The sequence below is a fragment of the Solanum stenotomum genome, chromosome 6, assembly GCF_019186545.1.
Source record: "Solanum stenotomum isolate F172 chromosome 6, ASM1918654v1, whole genome shotgun sequence".
NCBI classification, from domain to species: domain Eukaryota; kingdom Viridiplantae; phylum Streptophyta; class Magnoliopsida; order Solanales; family Solanaceae; genus Solanum; species Solanum stenotomum.
Window position 1 is genome coordinate 1,468,617 of NC_064287.1, and position 27,521 is coordinate 1,496,137.

Consider the following 27,521-nt stretch of genomic DNA (forward strand, 5'->3'; position numbering starts at 1 on the left):
ATCTTCCAGCGTGAATCTGAATTAGTCAGACCCAAATACAAACACAAAATACTGAATGAGAAATTTAAAATAAAAAATGAAACATCGAATATATTTACTTTTGGTTTAGAGTAATACAACAACATATTTAATATAATCTCACAAAGGGGGAATGAAGAAGATAAAGTGTACGCAAATCTTACTCCTACCTCAAAGCCTGAAGGTAGCTATGAACTGTTGGTTGAACTATTGGTTTGGGGAGGAAAAAGTGTGTGCAGACCTTACACTACAACAAATAAAGGATTTTGCAGTAATAGTATAATTGTGTTATATTAAATTTAGCAGCAATAATAAATATGGACATTTATAAATAACATTCTCTATAAATATCCACTTAAAGTTTTAACGATTTTGAATGCAATAATATTAACTCAATCACCACTAAATATTTTTACGATAATATATTAAAAGAAAAAATTATTATCACTTTTTTTATAAAGTGACAAACTATTGTCCACATTTTTCAACAATATCGATCACTACAATACGAACTATATATATGATGACCATTAACATTTTATGGAATATATTAAAGTAAATGATTAATTGAATAAGTTGACTTGACTCAAAGTAATGTTGGAATAACTTGACCGTCGTTGTTTTGCACGCTGAAAGTAAATATTCGTTTATTTTTAATTAGAACTTTTAAGTTTGAGTCTTGAGTATGAAATTATTTTAGATAATTAAAAAGTAAAATTTTACCATTCAAAGGAATTTTTTTTTATGCAAATCAGAATTAGTAAGAAATACTCGGTGTCTATCTAAACAGGGATATATTAAAGTAAATGATTAATTGAATAAGTTGACTTGACTCAAAGTACCATTTTCATGTTGAAATATTTATAAAAAAAATGTTGGAATAACTTGACCGTCGTTGTTTTGCACGCTGAGAGAATAGAGCACCGAATATACTATTTTAATTTGTGGTCGAATAATAAATATTCGTTTATTTTTAATTAGAATTTTTAAGTTCGAGTCTTGAGTATGAAATTATTTAGATAGTTAAAAAGTAAAATTTTACCATTTAAAGAAAAAAATTTCTATGCAAATCAGAATTAGTAAAAAATACTCGGTGTCTATCTAAATAGAATGAACTGTTTATTAGTGAGATGACTAAATCCAAATAAATTTAATAAGGTATATACAATTGACAATGTTAAAAATTGGACAAGGGTAAAAAATGTCCCATACGTAACTTTCCACTGGTAGCGTGAGAGTTGGACCTTTTTAATTGTTTAGAGGTTTATTTAAGGGAAAATTGTATGAAATAGAAAATTATTAATTTAAATTAAATGTTATAGCTATATTTTTTTATTTATAATTCGCAGCAAACATTCCATGTTATATCGAAATATACAAATAAATCCATTTGGTATACATATGTGTTGTATAAAAATTAATTGTAGGACCCATTTGTATACCGAATATACAAATAGACACATTCGGTATACATATGTGTTGTATAAAAATTAATTGCATGATCCATTTGTATATCGAAATATACAAATAGACCCATTCAGTATACATATGTGTTGTATATATGTAGTAAATACAGATTAATAGCCATAGCAAATATAAAATTTGTTATGAAGCGCAATTATACAAACTATAGTTATAACATATAAATATGATTTTTATGTTTGCTAAAACCTAAAATTTACTATACAAGGAAACAACGTTAAGGATATTGATGAGTCAATAGGTTTTCATAACAACAACAATTACTCACTCCATTTCATATTAATTGATAGGGAAACTTACATAAATATACTATAATAAAAAAATATTTACCATTTATAGCAATAACATTTTTTTTTACTTGATCACTTTTAATACATTTATAATACAATTTTAATACATATTACAAAAAATAATTTATTATTCACATATAATACACGTTTTATTGATGGATAATACATTTATCACACATTTTAACACACTTATAATATAATGTGTCAACTTCTTACCAAAAAAACATAATATATTTAAAAAAACAGTTATAATACATATATATTGCATACATAATTTACTTTTAATACATATTACAAATTTAACATAGTATTGCTAAAAATGATAATAAATAAAAAGTATCGCTAAAATTCGTTTAAAAGGCACCCATCCAAGTAATTTTTCTTTAATGGAATTGTTGAGATATTTTTCATTTTTCAAATTAACTTAATTGTTCAATTTTCAAGACTATTTTTAGAATGTTCTTCCAATTTTACCCTTCATTAGTTAGTATTGGAATTAATTATTAATTAATGTTTAGTTATTTTAATCATAAATTTGACAATAATTAATAAGGGTAAAAATGGAAAGTTATGTCTAATTTATGTCTTAATCTTCTTTTCTTAAAGAGTGTGAAACACCTTAACAATTTAATTAATTTGAAATGGAGAGAGTACTATATATTTAACGTAATTTATTAGTGAAATCTATGGATGATAGGATATACACAATGTTATTTCTATCTTTATAGGATAGAAAAATTATGTTGTTTTTTGATAGACTCTCCACCTAAAAATATTTTACAAAATTGGTTGAAATAAAAAACTAAATGAAAATACGAAAGAAAAATATTAACACCAAAAATAATAAGGATAACAATGTAAAAGAAATAACAGTAGAAAATAAGGTAATGGTAAAATAATATTACTAATATATATATACTCGTTAAGGAGAGCAATAACCGATAAAGTGTTCTAAACTAGAACTATGCCCCTCACCCCCTCACTCCACTTAAAAGAAAGAAATTGCTCAACCTCCTATTAATTTTCTATCCTGATTTTCGACTTTCATACTTCTATCTAGGGTCACATCTTTGGTGTATTGATGATACACTATGTCATGCATATCTAATATCTTTTTTCAGTTCTTTTTCGATCTACCTCTATGTAACACCCCATATTTTAGTTAGTTGAACTAGTGAGTTCTAGAGTCTTTGGAAAGAGTTTTGGTGTGTCGTATAAGGGTTAAAATCAAGATAAATGATTCATGTAGTGACATGTTTAGGGGTTAAACGTCCGGGTACGACTCCCCAAGGACACCCAAGGGGTCCTTGAGGAAGACCCCAAAACAGTCTAAAAGTGTGATTCACGGTTGCAAACCACGCTCAGTAGACTGATCTACTCCCCGTGGTTCATGGTCATGGATCGGGCTTGAGTTGGCCTGCAAGTTTTGAGTCTCTGACCCACACCACGAGGTGCTGCCAGTTTTTCAGTTTTAGTTTTTAAGTTAGTGTTTAGGGGTTAGTTTAGTAATTAGTTTAGGGGTTAGGAGGGGTGATTAGTTAGTTAATTTACCTCCAATAAATAGTTAATAGACCTAAACTAATCACTTTAACTCAGTCATCTAAAGACCCTCAAATTACTCCCAAGAAATTCCCTCTCTAGAATAGAAGAAGAAGAAGAGGAGAAGAGAAGAGGTCAGCAACTTAGGGCGATTTTCCTCATTGATTTAAGTTTTGTTTGGGGATTTGATTGAAGGTATGTGAAGCTTATTCATCCATGGGTTCTTTCACCCATGAACCCCCATAGATTCCCCCAATTGTGAACTCAAAAACCCAATTCTAGCTAAGGTTGTGATTGCATTGTGGGTAGGGCTTAGGTGTGATTCCAATCTAGTGGATATCACCCAATTATGATTAAATTGTCTTTGTTTAATGATATTATGATGAATTCATGTGATTTCTATGATGAACCCTAATCTAAATTGATGAATGTGATTATTGTGGGTTGATGCCATTAGAGGCAAAATTGAAGGTTCTAAAGTGATCTTCCTATTACAATGTCTTGACTACTAATTGATCTTAGTTAGGATCATCTAATCATGAATTGAACTAGACTTAATTGAATAGGAATGATCTTGACTTGTAAAGTTGGAACTGAACCTTTATGATCAAGTATGACTAGAATCACCTTCTAAGGAACAATGCGATTGAATAGCTTGTAATTTAGACATGGATCATGATAGAATGAAATTAAGCTGGAAAGTAGGGCTTGTAGCCATCATTGTTAGGGCTTTGGGGGTAAAGTCAATATGATGTGATCTTGTGGTGTAATTATCTTCCTCTTATACACTTAGACATGAATATCCTATGAGATTCAAGTTCTCTCACATAGAAGGATTCTAGGTTGACCTACTAACCTAAAATGAATCAAAACATGTTAGACTGGAATAGCTTGAAGTTGGATATATGATCCCTTCATGTATAACTTGGCTTAGTATGATAAGACCAAGGTTGATAGCTTATGATGATGAGCTATTCTCTCTTAAGGGATAACTTGACTTAGCATTGTAGGATGCATGTCATGGTAGCATGAGTTAGTAGTAGTCATGGTAGTCTAGGATTGATGATTTATACTCTCCTATGGGTAAGCTTGAACTAGCATTGTTAGGATGCATTCATGGTAGCTTGACTTGGTTTGGCCAAGACTATTTCATGGTAGCTTTGGGATAGAGGACTTAGACTCTCCTAAGGATAGCTTGAGTTAGGATTAGTCATGGTAGCTTAGGGTTGAGAATCACACTGGATAACTTGCATTTGTCATCTAGTACACTTGTAAGGGTAACATGACTTAGTTGGTTTAGGACTATTTCATGGTAGCTAGGATATGACACTTGTACTTTTCCTAGAGTAGCTTGGACTTACATGTTAGTGTGTATTCCAAGGTAGTTAGCTTAGCTTAACCTAGTTATGTTAGTAAGATGATAGCATGGTCTAGCCTATTAGGGGGTTATTCCTTGGTAGCCTTGAATAGAGGTAAATAAAATAGAGGGATTAGTCCCCAACTAGTGAACCTTCATGATAGTTTAAATGGGTACTTAGTGTGGGTAGTAGTATGGAATGCTATCCATACATTGCACAAGTATGACTTAAGGCTAGGTATGAAGGGTTCCCACACATAGTATGACTTAGCTTGGGTTGTTGCCATAGTTGCCTTCCAAGATATGATTGACCAAGGTGGTAGGTTCCTTTGTCTATATGAAGTAAGCTTATAGTAAGACCAAAAGTAGGGTGAATATGACTAAGATGATTTCATGGCTATGCTTAGTGTGAAGGGTAGTATGGGATGCCTTACATGCATTGCACAAGTGTGTCTTGAGGTTCCTTAGAAGTATGGTGCCCTTATGGTAGAAAGACTAATGACTTAAGTCCAGAGGCGTATCCAGGATTTCGGCTAGATGGGTGCACGATTACGAAAAATATATTTTAAATATAAATTTGATCAATTTGACTTTTAGTTCGTATATGAACCATTAAATTTTAAAAATTATAGGTTCAAAATGTATAATACTACTAGTTTTAAATTTTAATATACACATTTGATTTAATTATATAAAAAATTTACAATGTTAAAATTTTTAGGAATTTTCAATGTAACACACTTGAAAATTTTGAAAGATTAAAGGAAAAACAAAAGCAAAATTAGTTGAAACGTCAAAAGTGTAACCGATAACCACTTGGAAAGGTGTTACTCACAGAGACAAGATAGATATAAGATTTAAATTTATATCCTTACTTAGAGAGGTGCACTCAATCATCATCGCATTATTATATGATATACTTTGAACATGGGTTCACACATCTATATTTAAATTTTTTTTTTTTAAATATAACACTACTATACATAATCTAGAGAGGGGAGCATGGGTTCACGTGAACCCACGGCACCCCCTCTAGATACGCCTCTGGACTTAACCATGCACATAGACTATGATTAAGATGACTAAAAAAGGGATACTTGGCTTGGGTGGTATTATGGGATGCTGTTCTTTAGGGCTGGGCGTTCGGTATTTCGGTTCGGTTTTGGGTTTTTTTTTTGGTTTTTTCGGTTTTCGGTTCTTGTACAACATGTACCGAACACCGAATCAAAACAATTCTGTTCGGTTTGGTTTTTGTTAATTTGATTTTTTTGTTATGGGCCTGCTTAGTGGGCTTTTTAAAATTTTGTAATTTTTTTGTTTATTTTATTTATGTTTATTTCTTCTTGCTTATTTTACTCTGTTTTTCAAATTATTGTATGATTCAAAATAATAAATTGTCGTTAACATTGAAATTTAGCCTTGTTATAATATTGAAATTTACCGGTCGTTGTTGTGCTACGGCTGCCTGTTGGTCGATTGGCAGCTGCTGTGTGCTGCTGGTCGTCGAAACGATCGACGCTGCTATAGTCTGTAGACGACTAGACGTGGGAAGTGGGAACGGTAATTTTTGCCTTTTGGGAAGTGGGTTTGTAAAGTAGAAAAGTTTGAAAAGACAAACTTTTGTTTTTAATTTTAAATTATAATATTTATTTTTAAATATTAATAATTAATATAATAGTAATATATATTATAATTTAATATATTTTGGTAAACCGAAATACCGAATTACACAAAAATTACATACCAAAAATCGAACCGAAATACTGAAAAATACAAAATCATATATCGAAAACTGAAATACCGAAATCGAATTACCAAAATAATTCGGTTCGATTCGGTTTTTCAGTGTTTATGCCCACCCCTACTATTCTTGCTTTGCACTTGTATACCTTTGAGGTTACTTGAGAATGGTGCTATTATGGTAATGATGACTAAGTGCCAATTATGTTGATATGATTATGACTTATCTCCTATGCTCATTAAATATATCTTATGTGACTTGTGTTTATATGATGCTTCTATTGGAAACCATGCTATGCCTATGATGATTATATTGTGATTATGTTATTGTCTCTTATGCTTATTATGTCTTATGTTGACTAACCATTTGAGATGCTCTTATGATGTTGTGTTAGCTTTCATACTTAGTACGTTTTCTACTAACGCATGTTGCCTACATTCTAACCAAATGTAGGGTTGGAGGCTAGAGTTTCAAGGATTTAGAAGAATTGAAGAATTGGTGAGTCCTCATAGCTTCGAGGACGAACCCTTTATTTCCTTATGTCATTTCTTTATGTTTTTAGACTTTGTATGGGCTGCGTCCCAAAGACTTTTATTCATGAGTTTAAATAGATGGTTTGAGACAAAAGTTCTAGTACAGACTTCCGCTTGATTTTATGAAATAAGACTTCGATTGTAAAAGTTTTCAATTTTCCCGTATTTTCTATCATCTTATGTTAAGAATGTGCTAAGGGATTGTATGCGTCCCTTCGGGGTCAACTACGCCATGTTACGACTAGGGGGTGCTCTCGGGTCATGACACTCTATTTCTCCTTAGTCTTAATATTGCTAACTTCTCACACCTTATCACCGAGACATTTACGCTCCTCTCCTTAACATCAACTTTCATTCTTGACAAATTTTCTAGGCATCAAAGTTGCACACATCTTCAAACATGGTAGTTTCACGTGCATAAATTTTTTGGGCATAACCCCTTCGATTAAATTTATTAGCTTCCTTTTCTCAAATAGAAAACACGTAAAAATGTTTTGTGGCTTGCTTCACTAAATTCGTAAGACTAGTGTATTGGAAAAACACCATTAATGTCTTCTTGATTATGTGAAACACCAATTATTTTGAAATAAAATGAAAAGGTAAAAACACCATTTATTTTGAAATGGACTAATATTGCTGAGTATTGATCCATCAATATTTTGATTACAAAGAGGACACTTCCCTCCATTTTTCATCTGAAATCTATAGTTGTAGAAATTGTCTCAAACAGAAGAAACCAACAAATAAACATCAAAATATTACAAATTTCCTTGTAATGGTACACATATTACAGCTTCCAAAATTGTTAGTTTACCTGTAACTTGTCTCAATTGTATATTTTCAATTTAGCTTAATCTGCTCAAGCAGCAATCAATGGCTTGTTTTCCAGCAATAAGGAATCTGAATCCTCCTCCGAATACGTCAACATCCTTTCTAGAAGTTCTTGGATATCAAGTGCAATCACCATCACTGTGATGCTATTCCGGCCTCTCCAGCATCCTATAGCGATAGTTGATGCATCCACTTGAGGTTCCGACAAGGTCTTATTGTCTAAAAGAAATAGAGAGCAAATTTTACGAGAGAAACAAACTAATCGTGTTTACTCAAATGAAGATACCAGATCACAACTAACCTTTATTCAAAATCACTGCACAACAACCAAACTGCAGCTTTGAAGCCTTTTCCCGAAATTCAGCATCCACAAAATCGCCAAATTTAATGCTCTTGTACTGCAAAAGAAGCTTGAAATCTACAGGAGATGCATACACTATTTGTTTGGTAATATGTGGCAGCAACAATGGCACTCCTTCAGATGTTATGCGGAATACACATTCTGTAGAAACATCTTTTTGCCGCTCCTGCAACATTGAAAAGAGAAAATGGAAAGGTTATCTAATAGTGCAATGGACGGAGATCACGGGAAAGAATGACATAAAGGGTCATTCAAGTGGTGCCCTCATAGTTTGCTACTTGTTTATAAGAGGGCTTGGAAGTCTTGCTTTTTCCTGTACCTCCTTTCCTTTCTGGGGGTTGAGGGATGTAGGATGCAAAGTTCTTTCTGAAGAAACTTCGTAAAAGATGGATGTTCAAACACATGCACATGAATCTATAGAATGACATGAGCTCAAACAGCAGAAATCTCAAGTGTCAAATTTGAGCGACTTACAAACATCTTGAGCCCAACAGCAGCGATCTTGAGCTGCTCACCAGCTAGAAAATTGAGTTCAAGAACTTCTTTCACAGATTTAGATACATAATAAACTCTTTTCACATGGTCGATATCAGTATTCCTCACAATCAAATGACCTTTGAATGGAAAGGATTCCTTGATGCCATAGAAGGCCTTTATCTGACCCACAGCTGCCTCCTCGTGGTAAAATAATATTGGGTCAATTCCTCTCCATCTTCCTCGCATCTGTAACTTTCTACTCCCTGTAACCAACTCAGGACCAGCTTTTCCATCACTGGAAGGTTTAATCAGCTCCGGCCTTTTTCCTTCCACTATTTTACTGGGGTCAGTATCCAGTGTAGCTTCGTCATTTCCATTTTCAAGAATATCAGCATCACCGATAGTCACTTCAGATAGTTGATTACCTACAGAATCCACTTGCTCAACTTCATCAGCATTTATATCTTTGACCTTAGGTAAACTTTGTGCTTGGAAATTTCCCGTGGAAGTTGTCTTCCCTGGTTGATAGCAATGCTTCTTTTGTGTGACTGCAAAGTCATAAAGAACAGAATCTCAATACATACACAAGTACAGCTCAAAATTAAGACAGAATTTTATTATGACATCAAGGGTGTGTGCCATGATAGCTCATGGATTAGCAATCATGGCATTGACGGCTTCCAACTTACTAACACTGAGAGCCTAGAGTGTTTCAAGAGAGCATGGAAAGAATACCTCAAGACCCAGTCTGGTTATTTAAAGGAAGAGACGAAGACAACCAAACAAAGGATCCTAAGTGACCGCTCAAGCCCAATCAACATTAAGTCCTTGGAGTGCTACAACAGGTCAAGGAAACTAAGCTTTCAAGTCAAATGTATCCTAGGAAAACAAGAAGCACAAAGAGGAGAGAAACGTGGACCAAAAAACGCCTCCACATTCCAAAACATGGAGCCTGGCAACAAAGGAGGTGATGGAGCACCACAGAGAAACAAAATGATTATCAAACATGAGGCCAATTGTAGAAGAAGCTCACCAAAAATGGCTCCATGATTATCAAATGTGGAGACATTTTAGAACCCTAAGAATTTATGAATTCAAGCCTATGTGTAATTCAAGGCAAGTTTAGGGATATTTATTACTATTGTTAGCTTCTATATAGACCTGTATAAATGTTTTAGTTTCCTCTTTTGACAAGCTGGCTAGTTTTTGGATGATTAAAGATCATACTCTTCTGGGTGATTGTTTGTATCTCTTTAAAGAACCTTCTTGGAATTCTTCTTGCTATGGATCCATGTACTAGTTCAACTCTCTTCCCCCTTGGATTATTCTAATAATTGAATAGTTATTTGATTGTTAGAATTCTCCTTTCTTTCTTCTAATTTTCTGTCAAGCCCAACCTTATTTCTACTTTTATCCTTGTATTCTATCTAGTTTTTTTTTTCATTACTTGTTCTATTTCCTCATTTTTGCATCTTGGTTGCTATCATTTGGTAGTAGAGCTTAGGCAAAGGAGTTGTTCTTTGTTTTTCTATAATCTACAAATCACAAAAAAGAGTTACCATTCTTGAAGTTTTGAGTTCTTGTTCTTCAAGTTTCGAATCTGATTTCAAAACTTGAACCACAACAGAAGATATAGCTGTGCAGATGTTCTATTTGAACTAGCCATATCATGCATACTTAAATGTTTAATGCCCCAATTTTCCACTTCTGACAAATGGTTGATGTTTTAACTCACCTGGCAAAGGAGAAAGTTTGTGAAAGACAGCAATAAAGAAGGCTCCACTGTTCTGGTCATGTGGCACTATCCTCATACAACGTTCCAGTGGTAGAGTTGAAGCTTCCTCGTCCAAGATTGTAGTAGGAGTTGCAGGATCCTGCTGCACCATCCCAACACCATTTTGAGAATGACCATTACTCCCATTATCAGGCAATTGACTTCTCCTTGCATCATCACCATGCTGAGGTGCATCCACGTAGCCTTTGCCAGAGGGAAACATTCCAGGAACAACTGCAGCTCTGCGAGAATCATGAACTTCATTGTAAGAAGTCAACCACATCCCTTTATCTTGAACCTGCATGCACAGAAGAACAAATATCAATCAAATTCAATGAAGCAGCGTAAAGCAACCATACCTGTTTAACATAAATGGAATTAAGAATTTAAGGATGGATACTAGTCTTTACTTCTGCACCTGCTAGTACTACTAATAGGCAAATATAGAATTAGTAGAACTCATAACAAAGCGAGGTTCACTGAAGCCTCCCATGTCAGATAAACTGAAACAAAATAAAAAGAACTTCTGATAGTTAACTAGTTCCACTGACGTAATTCTCGTCCTTCACGTCTTTGAACCAGCAAAAACTATAAAGCTGAATTACATTATACCCAACTTTGGCTGAGTGTAATACAGAAAAGTCAATGACTGCTCAATATTAAGAGCAGGTTGACATATCACATTAAAAAGGAATATGACTGACTGTGAAGCTTTTTAGATCAACAGAATTTTCTTGTTTTGCAGGGCTTGCAAGGAAATAATGCAGGGGTTGAAGATATCCTGGAAACTGATAGAAAAGGAAAGTTTACTGTCAAATCGTTATGAGAACCTACTGCAGAAAATGCTCAGACACCAAACAGGTCTTGGAAATCTATTTGAAAAATAAAGGCACCTCATGGTTGGTACCATGTAAGGCTTAGCTTCGTACAGGACAGGACAACCTTCAGAAAGGAGGAGTGTCTACTTGCAACAGGTGCTACCCTCAGTAGAACTCCCCTCTATTTTTTCATTTTCTATTATAACCTTAACATTGAACGTCAATATCCCAACCTTTGATCAAACCAAGTTGACCAAAATCTGAACATCACATGGAGAAGAGATCAAGAAAATTAACCACAAACCTTCCATTTTTTCAGACCTGGCCTTCTAACAAGCTGAGGAAGTTCACTGGAGACATCAATGAGTTCAACAGATCCTCCACACCTTCTCAATATCTGAGGAACAAGAGAACAATCAGGTTTTATGAGAAGGAATGTTGGACTTAGATTTTTATAACGTTGTAATGCAATATCAAAATTGCTATCTCTCTGTCGTTCAGGAAATTATGATGATTATGTCATCAGCAGCAAAAAGCAAACATGTGGAACATTTGCCATACTAGGGACAGAGAGGCTGCAAATTCAGCTACTATTTTGACAGTGTTGTTCAACATTGAAGAGAGAAATCCAAGTAATTTCCATGAAATCCATGATATAAACTAATTACTACTGTGTCCATTATACTAATGGAGTATAGTAGTTGATGTAGCAATGGAAAACATACAAAGAAATCAAAGAAAAAGAATACTTGCACCACATCAGCCCACTTGTTGATATAAGTTAGAACAAGAGTAGGCATACATAATTTTGACAAGCCCGGGTGTCGAGACAGGAGGAAGAAAAAAAGGGAGGGCTGTAAGTAAGAAAATCCAGCTAAAAAATGTGCAGCCATTGCAATGATTGAAGAGCTCACTAAGGGTTCGCTTTTTTCAGCTCTCCCACCCTACTGCAATCGAGCAAGATCTATACTCAATAATCTTCTTTTCTGTTTTTTTTGTACTTTCAGTAGTATCACTCATTAATTTCTGGGAAGCTTAAAATGAGCAAAATTTTCATTTGGTAACATAAGCTACACATTTAACAGAATCGTAATCAACATGTGATGCATTCTTTCTCAGATTACCTCGGCAACCACAGCCTCGTTCTCAATGGGATTCATTGAGCAAGTTGAATAAACCATCCTTCCACCAACTTTAAGCAAAGACAATCCTGAAATATATGTATGAACAACCATGTGTCAGTTGAAGGCTTTTCATAAAGAAAGAGGGGTCTTACTCAGAAGGAATTGTATGGTGCTCTAAAGTCCTAACCCCTCAAGTGTTTCAGAAACCTTTCATGCCGGTCCAGTTACCAGAACGGCAGCACCTATCCAAAGCTCGGACTTCCACAAAATGTCTCCTAAAGACTTAAGCTTCTTTTTTCTATATAATTCAAGAAACAACATCCTTAGCAGGGAAAATATACCCGCGAAAATTTGAGCAACAAAATTATAGTTTAACTGATGTTGCTTCTTGAACGACATACAATTAATCTAATGTTTTGTGGTCTTCTAATCCATCTTGTTCGAGAAACTAGAATCTTTTCCTTTCTATCCTTACTTTGTAAAGGAATAATCTTGTAAATTTTAATCAAGCATATTGAAATAGCTTGTTTATGCCATTCCTCTTTGATGTGTATGGCAGATCCGTTTCTTATTTGATTGGTGCTATCAACAACTACTATTGCGCCTCAGTCCCAAACAAATTGGAATTGGCTATATGAATCCCCACTTTCATTTAAAGCTCATTTCATATCATCATACTAAATAAATAAAAGAGAAAAGCAAATCAAACACATACACAAATACAATATTAATAACAATATATTAGAATCTCTCTAACAAGTCTAAAACCTTTCCTCGACTAGTAGCTATTACAAATATGGATCTTCTTCTTCCATTGAACCCTATCTTTAGCTAAGTCTGAATTGATAAAAAGCATTTGTAGACCTTTCGAGACAATTTTCTTCCATGTGATTTTAGATCTACCCTGTCGGCTTTTAACTCCTTAACTTGCCATAGTTTCAACACCTACAGAGAAGTGCATTCGCCGCAAAATATGTCCAAACCATCTCAAGTTATATTTTCGCATTTTATCCTCAATGTGTGCTACTTGTACAGTTGTACCTTCTGTGAATAAAGTCATTTTAAATCTTATCTAATATGATATGACCGCACATCCATCGTAGCATCCGCATCTCTACAACACTCATCTTGTGGATATGTTGGACTCTAGCAGTCCAACATTCACTACCCTCAGATTGCTGTTGTGCTCCATTGGTCAGGACCTCGTTCACAGTGGAAGAACTGAAGAAACAAGATATAGTCTATCTAAATAAAGGCACCCACATACCTTAACATATGCTACAGTTGTTGGGACGAGGTAACCACTACTACTGCACCTTTGTGAGACAAAGTATAAAGTGTATTCCACTACTACTATTCTTCTCAATACAGAAACAGACACATAATATGTGATAGAGGAAATATCGATCAATCAATCAATTAAGCTTCACTTCCATAAGTTGTGGTGCCTATATGAAACCATCAATACAACTGTATTCAGATCCATTTCATTCAAATATACTAAATAACGTCTTTTAAGGCAATCAGGGGCACTCGAAATCCCACACTTATCCCTACTCCTACATGGATATTTAGCTTAGTCCCAACTTGTTGGTGTCGCGTATATGGATCCTTTACTTCCATTATGTTCTATTCTTAGTGGTAAGTGTATGAATTTGATAGATTTTAAAACTTTTGAGACAGTTCCCTCTATATAGTTTTAGGTTTACCTCGTACCTTTTGATTACCTTCAATTATAGCGTCATAAGTCATATATATGGGGACCAGACAGCCTGGAAGTCTGCATAGGAAATAGTTAAATCATCTCAAACGACCTTATCTTATCTTATGTTTGTGTTACTTCCACAAGTGTGATCATTTTTAACATTGTTCAATCTTGATCTTGGATATCAAGGATCTTGGATATCAAGATGTATCTTGAGCCCATAATAGGAAAAAAGACTTGGAATCAACCAACTCATCCTTAAGCACAAACTCAAAGGTGACTTGCCGGCTAAAATCATAAGCTGCTGCATGATAGGTTAGTGATGGTCAGCTTATCTGGTTAGAAGACCAATGTACAATTAAGAGAGAGAGAGAGAGAGAGAATAATGAACCTCGCATTGCTATCTGAACCTGTAGCCCATGTAGACCATTACCCATTCCTGCATTCCTGTGCAAAAGGAAAAATAGAGGGATGTGAAGGGGACACAAGACAATTGTATTGATAGCAGAATGCAAAATGAGAGTGATAAGTACTAGTAATTCGTAATTAACTACCATCTTCTCCATATATCAGGGGCCTTGCGTAAAGTGCCATCACCACTGCATGGAACATCACATAAGACACGATCAAATAGAAGTTGATCAATATCAAGTTCTTTCACTTCTTGTGGCTCAGAACCTTCTCCATAAGTTCTATTCAAATGACAGCTAGGGAAGTGCTGTGCTTCATGATTTGTGACTATCAAGTTGGCAGTGGACATTCTCTTTGTTTGATGGATGAGAAGGTTACACCTTTGAACATCAACATCATTTGCTAAGACCTATATAACGAGGCATTTCAAAGAGAAACATCAAATGTTACAAGGATCCAGAGAATATATTTTTCAATTTTTGCAAGGATGGATCGGAGAGTATATATGACGCCAACAAAGATGGATGAAAGAACTAGGGAGAGAGTTGCATTGACATCAATGATTTTAAGAGAGAAAATGAGGAAAAAGAGAGACCATTCCACCAGGTAATGATCCCGGTTCAGCTGAGTGGTGTATCATCTCAAGTAACTGAAACGTTTTGGAACCAGGAGCTGCACACACTGCAAGATAAAGGGGCAGTAAAGTTTCTATTTATCCAGTTTGTTACTTTGTTATTCATAAATTAATGAAGAATGGAAAAAATGAACTTAGATGCCGAGTATTAAAGAATAGTTAACTGTCAAGAATGAAATCATCTGGCCGTACATCCAGGAACAGAGGAGGGACCTGAGTCAAAGCAGTCACATGATGAATAAAGGGCACAATGTTAACTGATCTTTTTGAGAAAGAATAAAAAAAAAATTGAGAAAGTTAACTGATATATACCAAACAAATCATCATAGCAATAATTGGCTCACCATGCTAACAGCCTCCTGTCTTGTAATGTTACCAATCTCATTTTGTAGCTTCAAGAACTCGTGGAACCTGAGTGTTTTATGTGATGATAACAATCAATATCAGAGACCACCAAAAGTTGTCTTCAATTATAATTCTGTAAATTTCCTGGCTGTATACAGATTCTAGGAAAAAGAATTGCATAATTCTTTATGGAGGTGGGAAGAACTACCAGTAAGGATGTAAGATTTTTTATATCCAAAACTGGAAACAAGAAATGGACCTCTAGATGTACAATTTTCATGTGAGATGTGCATTTTCTTCATTTGAACATAATTATACGACAACTACATCAATCCTAGGGATGTTCACACAGGGCTATATGAATCCTCTATATCTATTTCTGCTCCATCAGATCCGTTCTTTCCACCATTGAACAATCTCTCTTTAAGAACAAATTAAGGACTCTCTGAAGCTAGAGATTATCTCTAACTCTCACACTTATTTTATCATGCAAGCTCTAGCAGACCTTTTCTTTATAAGTAAAAGGTAGCAATCTCCAATAAAACTTAAGAGACTTCTTATCAAAGGACCAGATGTAAGTAATACCAATAGCGGTTAACCTTAAACCAACTAACTGATACCGCCTATAAGGATATTTTGCTTCTGTTGTGTTATATACCAGCCGAATTTGCATGGATTCCAAGAAATTATATGTCTTTTTAAGAGAACTTCTTTCCATATGGTTTAAGGTCTACCTCATCCCGTAATAATACCTAAAACCGTCATGATGTGAATCTAGACACAGGTGCATTTAGGAGCTTTGTAGAACACAACTAAACCATTGCAGGCCACATTCTCATTTCTAATTTCGTCTAACCTGGTATAACGACATATCTATCTTATGCAATTTTACGACACCCGCCTTACAAAAATGTCGACAATATATCCCAACATATGCTGCCACATAGCATTGTTAGTCTCACACATTTTATAGAACTTACCTTCACTTTGTAAAATATCCTCCTATTGCACTATCAAGACATTCTCTAGAAAGATTGAGCCTATATAAGTGTCAACATTTAGTTACTGCAGTTCAGTCTATCTTGCCTCAAACTTTACTTTTCTTGTATTGGCTACACTTATTGTGCGTATATCCTATCATCCTTGCACCTATCCTAAAAACTCTCAGTTTCGAGTGTTTCGCCACAAATCAAGCTTTAGTTAACCTCCCACTAGTTATATCAACACCATCATAGGCCCGCAAATAACATATACTCTGGAACTCAATCTCGTAGACTGTTGGCTAACTCATTCATAAAATAGGAGAAACCATGGTTATGGAAAACTCTGCATTTTCTTCCATTGTTCTTACATTTTGACATCTCCTTTTCTTTTTTTTGGATGACAAGGGAAACCCGCAATTGCTACCCTTTGGGTGCGCAACAGGGTAAACCCCCCGCCCCTATGCAATAGCTCGCAAACCACATAGGAGAGGTAACCCGCACTAGGCAAGCCCGGTGCAACGAGCTTGACCTAGAAGGCAAACCCCTTGCTTTCGCGGGCAAGGGGTTTCGAACTTGAGACCTCCAACCTGGAAGTCCCAAGCCCAAACCACTGGGCCACCCCGAAGGGTTTTTTGACATCTCCTTCAAACATATCCTTTAGGGAATTTATGTATTTGAGATGAACTTTTTCCTCTCTAGTACATACTAAGGATTTCTTTTGGTACACTACCATATGGAAAACCTTCTTCCTCTTCCTATAACAAAAGACACTCAAATGTTTGATTGATGAACAAGACTTTCTTTTCAAAAGATAATTGATAAGCAAGATTTCATTTCCAAATACTTCGTTAAAACCATCAAGCGAAAATCAGAAGCCTTCTCTAGTTTTTGAACAACTCATGGAAACACCATCACACATGCCCAAATATTATTTGCATCATATCTTAGAAGTTTGGCAAGAAACAATCAACTATTCTAGAAGTTGCAAACCCAGTTAAATCTAAAACATTTGATGATAAGTGGAATAAGATGCAAAGAATATGTAGCTTTAAGTTTATCAGTTCCCTTGAAGTTGGGGATCACATTTTCATTCATATCTAGATCAAAAATGCCCAACAAGTGGAATGTTGGAGATCGATCATGATTTGTGATATTATTCTCATATCTTAGATCACAATTATATTCATGTCACAATCATCTGATGCAAATTATCAAAAAGTATACAATAGAAAATTATAAATTAACTCAATTGGGAAAAAAAATCAGCAGCACTACAGAGATGCTTTACACAGAGAAAAAGGAAAAAAAAGATTTTTTTTTCAGTCCTATGTGAGACCAGTAGAGAGAAAGGAGCTAAGGAAGCTCAAAAGGTTGAACTTGTTTCAGACTCGAGCTTAGCACCAGTGTCAACAGCCATTTGAACTGATGTTCATGGATTCAAAAGGTCAAATAGATTATTGGCTCATAGCAAGGATTGAAAGCTTGAAGTGTCTTTTCCAAAAAGTGATACTTATTACTCCCTATGTCCCTATTCTATGTGGCATACTTTCTTTTTTAGTTTGTCCCAAAAGAAAAACATCTTTCTATATTTAGGAACAATTAAACTTTAAACTTCTCATGGTACTCTAAGTGAGATGATTTATAGCACAAAAATGTTTGGCTTGCTTTAGACCAAAAGTTTCAAAAGTCTTTCTCTCTTTAAACTTCATGAACAGTCCAAAATCACACATCAATTGGGATGGATGAGTATTATCTGCGATAGATTAGGTATGATCTTTTTTCAGATAAAAATTATTTCACAATATTCAAAAGTTACAGCATAAGCAGAAACTGGATCTCTAACCTCTCAAGTATTTTGTTTTTCCTCAACTGCTTGCGAGAAAAAGTTGACTGCCAGGCAAGATTCTCTGGATACCAAGGTAATGGTCTTATTGCCACAACCTCACTCCCATCTGTCCCCTGAATCACAAACCCGATTTGGAAATATTATTGAATAGCAGGGCTATGAGCTAGAAGCTACATACATAGTGCAGAAAATTCATAATTCAGTAAGAAAAAGTAATCATAATCAGCTGATGAACCTCTTCTTGCAGAGATTTCATAAAATCATTCTCCAACTTCGCTTGAATTTCCAAGTAGCATTGGCTACTGCAACATTAACAACACAATGATGAATACGTAAGAAATTAGCTCAAATTTGGTCATCTCAAGAGTTGATAACAAAGGAACTCTAACCACAAACGAACCTGAAAAAGAAATTCATTTTAGAGAACAAGATGGAATGCGGGATCAATTCATAGCTCAAATTATTCAAGATCACCGGCTAAAAGAATTTGCACCCACCCGGTGATTACTATCTTGAGCTATGCTTGAAGAAGAACTTGGGTGTCAGCAGGACATGACACACTCCAAATCACTAAGGACGTGACCCTCGATAGGAAGATTTGGAGGTCGAAGATTAAGGTAGAATGTTGGTAGGTAGCCGAGTGTTGTAGCACCTTTATGTGGAAGATAGGGGGCAAGTCTTCTCTTCGCCTTAGTAGTAGTATTATTATTTAATACTTGTGTAGTATCTTTTACTACATCTTTTATTTGTTACTTGTTGCTTCATTGGTTGTGTTTAACTTGCCACTTTGTTGCCATTATTTTTTTCTTTTCTAGCCTGTTTTGGTAATGCATCATTGTGCTGAGGTATATCGGAAATAACCTCTCTACCCCACAAAGGTATGAGTAAAGTATGTGTACATCCTACCCTCCCCACACCCCACTTATGAGATTACACTGGATGTGTTGCTGTTATAATTGTAGACAGTTGCTCAAAACAACAAATTTTCGTACACTTTTTTAACACATAGCAGACTTAGCCTGTGTCCACATATAAGGATGCAAAGTCCAGTCTTGCTAAAATCCAAATAAGCATAAAAGAGTAAAGGTTTGCTCTGCATGAGCAAAGAGAACACATGAAGACAAATGCAATGTACATTGTCCTTTTCAGATCACACTTCTCAATGCAGAAATAAGATTTATATGATGTGGAACATCTTCACTAGGTTATATAATTGTTTGTCTATCTAATAAACAGAAAGGTTAGTAACAACAACAATATATCTAGTGTAGTCACACAAGATGGGGTCTTGGGAGGGTAGGGTCACGCAGACCATACTCCTACCTTACGAAGGTAGAGAAGTTGTTTCCGAAAGACCCCAAGCTCAGGTAATGCAAATCAAGGAAAGAAATAAAACATGTACAATAAACAGAAAGGTTATCAAATGATAATGAAAAGACACAGACCTTGAATTGATCCTGAAAGCAGCAGGCAATTCACTTCGAAGACAGTCCATAAAAGTATTCCATTCTTCTGGTGGCACAATCCCTTGCTCCTATACAGTCATGCACATACTATCACCCAAGTCCATAAATTTGTATATACTCATTGCATGTATATGAAAAACAAATAAAAAAAGAAAACTTACTCCATCTCAATTTATACCATATCACACTTACTTATACAGCAATATTTCCATTTTGGTTGTCTCAAAAGATTTTAAAACCAATCCATTTCTACACAAATTTCACAACTCCCCAGAATTCAAATACATTAAATTATTCAAACATCCAACCTTAATATGTTGCTTTCCTAATATTCTATCGAGCTTAAGTTTCCATCATACTTCAACACTCTCTCTATCCCCAATTTATGTGACACCTTTCGCTTATCAACAATAAATTTAACTAATCTTCGAAGCTAAATTGTATACGATCAACTCAATATCTTAAAACTAAAACTCAGATATCCAAAACTATACATCAAGTACTACAAGACATGCAACTCTTCTTATGTCAATATTGATCAAGTTCACATAGTTTGAATCTGGAGAGGCATAAAGTGTCACATAAATTAACATCTAAAATTCACAAATAAGGGAGTACCTTATAATATTCTTCAAAGGCAATATTTTGGGTGACAAAGGGTTTCCAACTGGGATTACTGTTTTCTCTATTGTTATTATTATCAGCGGTACCATTTTGTTGCTGCTCGGGATCATTTTTGCTGTATTTCCAGTTGTTTTCTCTGCTTTGAGCGAAGTGCTTTCTCTGAGTTCTTGACCTTCCTCTGCCACCCATTTTTCCCCTCGCTGCTGCAAATTCGAATACTGAAAAATCCCTCTCAGAACTGAGAATCTGAGATGGTGGCAAAGGGAAAAAAAGAGTGAAGGGAGTTAACAGAAACTGAATTGTAGAAGGTTTAGGCTGGGTTTTAGATGATTGGGTTTGAAATGTGGGCAAAGGCCCATTTCGAAAAATAATAGGATAATTAAGCAAAATAACCCTTTGGTCACAAATTCTTTCTCAAAATAGGTCCATTATCATCTTTTCAATTGCAAGGGAAGTACAATTTACACTTTTTTTTGAATAATATATATTTAAAGACTCGAAATAGTTAGAGAAATTTATATCTAAATTTTAAAATTATTCAGAGGAGATTTAAGTTGATTGAGATTGAACAAAAATGATCTTTGTGGTAAACCATCGCACTATAGGTAAATGTCATGTGACAATCTCATGCGGCCATGCTTGATTAGTAGATGGAAGCTGGATTCCCTCTCAAGTCTCCCACATTATATCGCTAATTTTTAAACTATTTTTTATATATATAAATGAAAAGATGATTTTATTTAATGTAAATTAAACTACTTTATTGTAATATTTATGAAATCTACTGCCATGACCCGAGCCTACACCCTGGACGTGGCCGGCACTCGAGAACCATTGTTGGTCCCCAAGCGAATCCTCATCCTGGCAAACTACAAGCGGAAAACTAATTCAAGCATACAAAGCTTAAAATTGAATAAAATTCATTGAACTCAATTACAAGATACTTTAACTCAAAAAGATTAACTCTGAATAAAATAGTATATTCAACTCTCCAGAAATAGGCAGCTTAAGTCTTTAAAATATTTAACAAAATAAATGAACAGACTTCTGGAACTCTATTGTCTATCTATGAAGCCTCTAACTGACAAAGATGAAAGTCGGGACAAGACCTACGACATCCTAACAACTGCTATAATTGAAAGTACAAGTGGAACCCTCCGGAAGCAAGGAGGATCACCATAGCTAACTCGAACTGCATGTGGTATCAACAAAATACCTATTGATGATCTTGAGTACCTATATCTGCATCATGAAACGATGCAGGCCAAATGGTTCAGTACATGGAATGTACGAGCATGTAAGGGAAATTCTAAAGCATAAACATAAGCTTGAACTTGATAAAAAGGAAACATACTTACCTCTTCTCAACTCACTCAACTAAACTCAACTCAAGGATAAGAAACTCAACTCAAAGATTAGATACTCAACTCAAAATACTTAACTTTGGATACTCATCTCTAGATACTCAACTCTGGATAAAGCAACAATAAAATATGCAATATATGAAAAGCTTTTAAAATAGTAGATAGCAACTCAATGTATTGAAGAATACAATAACAACTCAATTAGTATATATAAATATAATATAACTCTGTGGGAGTTTCTCTAACCGACAACCATCACTATGAGCTATGTGATGATACAGTGTCTCGCCCACGCTGCCAGAATTGTCCTATACTTTGTCGGGGTATAGAACCTCTCAACTATGTGGATCCACTAGTTTATGCTAAAAAGTATTAAGGAATCATCTAAAAAGTATGACCATTTTCTACCCATGTTTGCTACACGATTTATGGAGACTTTGAATTATTTGAACTCAAACTCGTCCCCATATCGGTGCTCAATACTACTCCCAAAATGTAACTAGCTCATATGTTTAAAAATATAACTCTTTCTGTGTTTTGAGATTATTACTCAAAAATCTTTCTCTTAAAAAATATGGTACTAAAACAGCTCAAAACTCTTTTGAAAATCTCAGTTTCCTCCTTTTTTAAATGTGAAAACATTTACTCTTGGAAATACTTAGTTCCCATATATCATTTTAAAGAAAATGAACTCAACTCTACTCTTTCTCAACTCAAGTGCTCAAGTCTTGAAACAAGTTTAGAAAAATTTGTAAAAAGACTTCTCAAAATAAGGTTCATGTCGAATTATGGACGTGAACGACTCAATTTAAGATTTTCAATAACTATATATAAAACTCAATACTTGGAACTCAAGAACTTCAATGATACTACTCATTTCATGAATACCCAACTCAGAGGGTTCATGCAGAATTATAGGCATGAACAACTCAACTCAAGGACTTCGTGATACTACTCATCTCAAGAATGTTCAACTCATCGGGTTCATGCGGAATTATGGGCATGAACAACTCAACTCAAGGACTTCATGGGTCACATGTAATAGCCCATGATTAGGAATATAATCACAAAAGGGTTAGGAACTCAATACTCAAGACTTAGAACTTGAAGATACTACTCTCTCAAAGATGCTCAATTTATGAAGTTCATACGGAATTATGGGCATGAACGACGCGACTCGAGGGTCTACATAACAATATGGAACTCGTGTATACGACTCTTCTCAGTCTCATACTTACTTCCTCAAAACTTAGCTCAAATCAATAGTGGATTCACAATTGAACTCAAAGACTTTCTTGAACTCTACTCTTAACTCTCTCTCTCTTGAATTTGAATTATGAATTCAAGAGTTATGGTTCATGATATGAATGATCTCATGATAGTGTAAACTCATGAATACATTCTCCTTATTCTCATGCTCACTTACTTGAGTCTTGAAACAAATTATTAGAATTTATAAAAGACTCCTCAAAAGATTCAAAGGGACTTTCTCAAAATACTCGAAAGAACTCTCAAGACTTGACTCTTAACTCTACCTTGAAATTGAATTATGAATTCAAGGTTATGATTTGTGATAGGAAAGATATCGTGATAATTAAGAGTGTTTTTAGATAGTTAATCATGAGAAACGATAAAAAAAACATTGTCTGGGAGCAAGTCTGCGACGCGGAGATGCATTAAAATGTTTGGTTGAACTAATTTTTGAAATAGTGGAGTCCGCGTTCTCTCCGCATAGCGGAGAGAGAAAGTTCACTCTAAAGGAATAGGTCTGCGACGCAGACCTGGTACCTGTTTTCTGTCTGACTTTTTCTTCCTCATTTTCTAACCCCAATTCGCCTAAATTTGATTCTTTTTTTTCACTTTTTCTCTAAATTGAGATACCCAATACATGTACACAAGAATCTAATTAAACACAACTCTAAAATCGACACGATTTTCTTAGGAACTCATCAATATCATCTAAACTCAAGAACGAAGGCCAATTTCAAGAACACAATCCAAGAACATCAAACCTTCAACTTTCTAGAACGAATTTAACGCTGAAATTAATACGATTGGCGTGTGGGTGAACAAACCCAACACTTGGAAGCTTACATACCTCTTAGGGATCAAACCCACGGCGAAAATCCGCAACAAAACTCAAGAACCTTAAAGCGCGCTTTGATCCTTTCTTCTTTTCTCCTTTTTTCTCTTATTTTCTCTTCTTGAACTCTCAACTAAAACCCTAGGTGCATATTAGGATTATAAAACTAAACCTAATCAGATTAGACCCCAAAAAAACCTTACTAAAATGAATTATATCTGATTGGGTAAGGAAAAGATCAAAATACCCCTAACTATTTTCGGGTAACTTTCCTTATTTGGACAGCCCGACTTCAAACGGACATATCTCCCTCATACGAGCTTGAAATTTAGCAAACTCAATGACATTGGAAAGATAATTCAAAGACTTTTCATTTGATATCTTATGGGTCACCTAACTCATCATGTACTGAAGGTTATGATCGCTTGAAGTTGACCCAAAACTTAAAGAAACCTAGGAATGACTTGAATGAATTCTCTCTAGTTCTTTTTGGAACAGAAGGTGCTACATCTAGTGACCTTAACGCTTAGAAAATTTTAAATTTTTTTGGTAAAAACTTACTTACTAGGAAGGATGGTTCAAGTCTTAGCTCAAAAAATTTCCGGGGTGTTACATCTACCCATTAAAATAACTATAAACTAACTAACTACACAAACATGCCTATCATATTTACTAATTCTCCCTATAGTTTTAAATAATCACATTTTGTCTCACTAATTAATAATTTCATACCAAAATTCAAGTCACGTATTTCTTACTACAAGGTACGTTGAAATAGAGAGAGGCGAACGAGAACAAAAGGGAGGCGAGCGAGATTTACCAATATATCTCAGATACATATGAATCACACTACGCAAGCGAGATAAAAGAGTTGCGAGTGAGATGGGAGGGAGGCGAGCGAGATTTATCTATATATCCCAAATATATTGAAACCACTTGGATATAATATATCTACAACAAATTATATCTAATTTTGATCTCATGTATCTCGAGATACATGTATCTGGACTCACCAAAATTTGATAAGATTCGTAATTATTGACACCCAATTTTGGCCCTCCCTGATAATAATTAATTTTCAAGTTTCTTAGATTTCAAACGATTTAGAATAATTACTTTATAAAAATTTAAATATTTTTTTTGAGGTCACTTTAAGTAATTTTAGTCGATTTTTATAGTATTTTATAATTATATATGTAATTAGTGTTTCTTAGATATTCGAAAATCGTCTCAAAAAGATTTCATTTCAATTAAATCTTCAGTTGAATTGATTGGGTTTAAAGTGTATTCGTAATTTAGAGTTATTTGGCTTAATTATTAGCTTAATTATTTTGGAAGCTTGTTTTATTAATTTACTAACTTAGGTTGTGGTTATAATTTTAAATTACTAGTTTATAATTAAGTTAATTAGTTTATTTTGTTAAGATTAAGAAGCTCGTTAGTTAATTATATTAATTCGTCTTATTTAATTACTTGTCAAATTTACTAATTAACCCAATTTGACTAAATTGTTAATTAATTCTCTATTGCATACCTTAGCCAAATCTAGCCAATTCACTCAATCCATTTTAATCGATTATTTTGGGCCCCTCTTTTTTTTTTTACCTCTTTCAGCCGACCCAAACCCAACACTCCCAGGCCAATACAATACTTATACACTCCAACAACACTCTCAGCCCACCCATACACACAACAATACAATAATACTCATTCAACCAAATATCCTGCAAATAATCCAACACCAAATCGACCATACCCCTATGTTCTTCGTTCTTCTTCTTCCTCCAGTAAAGACCAAAACGCGAAACCTAGCAGCAACAGCCCAAAATCGCAACAGCAGCGGCCCCAACGATTTCTCACGTGTGAACCACTTCAGCGAGTGAATCAATTTCAGCTCCAACGTTCACTAACAGAGTAGCGCTACAAATTCCTTGTCGTTTTCTTCCTTTTCCCTCTCCCGCAGCACGACTGTAACAGCAACAAGTCACACATTTTCGTCCTTGTGGTTGTGGGATGATGCCACGTCGAGCAGTGGGTACAAGGGAGTCGATCCCAAGCGTCGATTCGCCCTTTCCTCTTTCGGAATGGGTCAAACTCACAGGGAAATGTTGCATCCCCATAAGTATGAAAGAATTTTGAAGTTTGAATTGGGAATGGACCCTTTCTTATCCAGATTTCATTTGTTTCTCCCCCAAAAAAATCTACCCTAATTTCCCCTTATATAAACATTTTCTGTTCATTTGTGAAAAGAAGAGGGAGATTTTTAGTTGGAAATTCTCTACTAAGGCAAGGAAAAAGGTTGGAAAAAGAGTTGGAAATTTTTGACTAAGGCATAGAGAATAGGTTAAGCAATCAGTTACAAAAATACACATAAAACATATTTGGAAAAAAAAATGGGGAAAAAAAGAGTTAGTTCCAATCACAATCTCTTTTTTTTTAGTTTGATCATCGTCGTTCTTCTAAGTTAGCTCGAGTTCGAGTTACGATCTGGTCGTTTCGCTTGTTGTTTTCGCTCACAATTGTGCGGTGGAACTCGTTGTTGTCCTTCAAGCTCGCCCTATCCATGTTCGCTGCCGGAAAAGGTAACGTTTCCTCCGATGGCTTCTCTCTTCATCTATTTCTCTATTTTGTTTGTTAATGTTGGAAAGTCACTATTATGTTGGTTGTTGTCGTTGGATTGGTATTGTTTTGACATAAGGTATATATTTCATGGGTTAGTCATAACATCGTATTGAGTTGCTGCTAATTTGTATTTAGTGTTTGAGCGCATTTTGGTGTTCTTTTTCTTGAATTCATTATTAGAGTGTTATTAAGTTCACATTATTTCGCCTATACTGTCAAAGTGTACTATCATTTAAGTTGTTATTACTAAGTGTTGTTGTTCGCGTGAATCTTGAGTCAACTAGCATTTAAAAAAGGCCTTTTTTTTGTTCCAGTGAAAATCGCTAGCATGTCCATGATGCTGCTGTTCGTCTCATGTATGGCTTCACTGTTTCTTAGTGTTTATTTTGAGGCTATTTCGTCATTCTTTATATCGTATTCACTTTCTTGAATGTCATTGATTACTCATGTTTTGGTGTTCACAGTCTTCTAGTATATAATTTTCCTTCTCTTGCTGTTGTAATGTTTATTTCCTTTCGAAAAAATTTTAAAAAAATGAAGGCAGAATCTCATATTTAACTAATCTGGAGCTCTTATGTTGTCTGTCCATTTTTTTTTTTTATGAAATATGATAATCTTTTTAAGAGTTTTCTTATCATTTTTTATACTTTTATGAATCTTTGTTTCTGGAGCTAAAATTGAGCCTTGTGTTTCACAAAGTGATGATATTCTTCCTATTGTAGTATGGTCAGTTAGAATAGGGGTCTTGTTTCAAGTGATCAAATATGGTGTTTCATATGACATGACTTTTATACGAATATTCAGCTTTGTTTGCTAGCATCAGCTATTAGCACATTTGTTCATTAAGTAGGTTGAATATTATTTGCTCACCTTGGATTATATTTTGTGGCGTTGAGCAATAGCTTAAGTAGTCATTATTGGGTCATTAATATGCTTTTATTCTTGATGTCTTTGGATTTTGCATTCCTATGTCGTTTTGAGTTCCCTCAAGTTATTTGTTGTACAGTGATTTAAAGGCTGCTATGACTTGCGATTTATTTTCGAACACTAATCCTTATCGTTTTGTTTTGTTGCATGTAAATCGGTCTGAGTT

At 34.7% G+C, this 27,521-nt stretch overlaps 1 protein-coding gene across 1 annotated transcript; it reads right to left on the minus strand.

Moving 5' to 3' along the window:
• Positions 1-7,575: 7,575 nt before the first annotated feature.
• Positions 7,576-20,653, minus strand: LOC125867306 (uncharacterized). The gene is made up of 15 exons (XM_049547748.1): positions 20,354-20,653; positions 19,715-19,803; positions 18,505-18,571; positions 18,267-18,382; positions 15,440-15,506; positions 15,260-15,308; positions 15,057-15,142; positions 14,605-14,870; positions 14,442-14,497; positions 12,346-12,431; positions 11,526-11,618; positions 10,365-10,701; positions 8,627-9,177; positions 8,093-8,318; positions 7,576-8,010 (listed from the first exon to the last, which is right to left on the minus strand). The coding sequence occupies exons 1-15, from the start codon at positions 20,546-20,548 to the stop codon at positions 7,820-7,822; spliced, it is 2,475 nt and encodes an 824-aa protein (XP_049403705.1). The 5' UTR covers positions 20,549-20,653; the 3' UTR covers positions 7,576-7,819.
• Between the last annotated feature and the right edge of the window lie 6,868 nt (positions 20,654-27,521).

Bases quoted from the DNA above. Each gene is read 5' to 3' on its own strand.
- LOC125867306 (XM_049547748.1), bottom strand. From the start codon at position 20,548: ATGGGTGGCAGAGGAAGGTCAAGAACTCAGAGAAAGCACTTCGCTCAA. The intron at 15,143-15,259 runs GTTAACTATTCT...TTTATCTTGCAG, and splicing joins AGATGATTTCATTCTTGACA to TGTGTGCAGCTCCTGGTTCC. The intron at 11,619-12,345 runs GTAATCTGAGAA...CTTGTTCCTCAG, and splicing joins ACGAGGCTGTGGTTGCCGAG to ATATTGAGAAGGTGTGGAGG.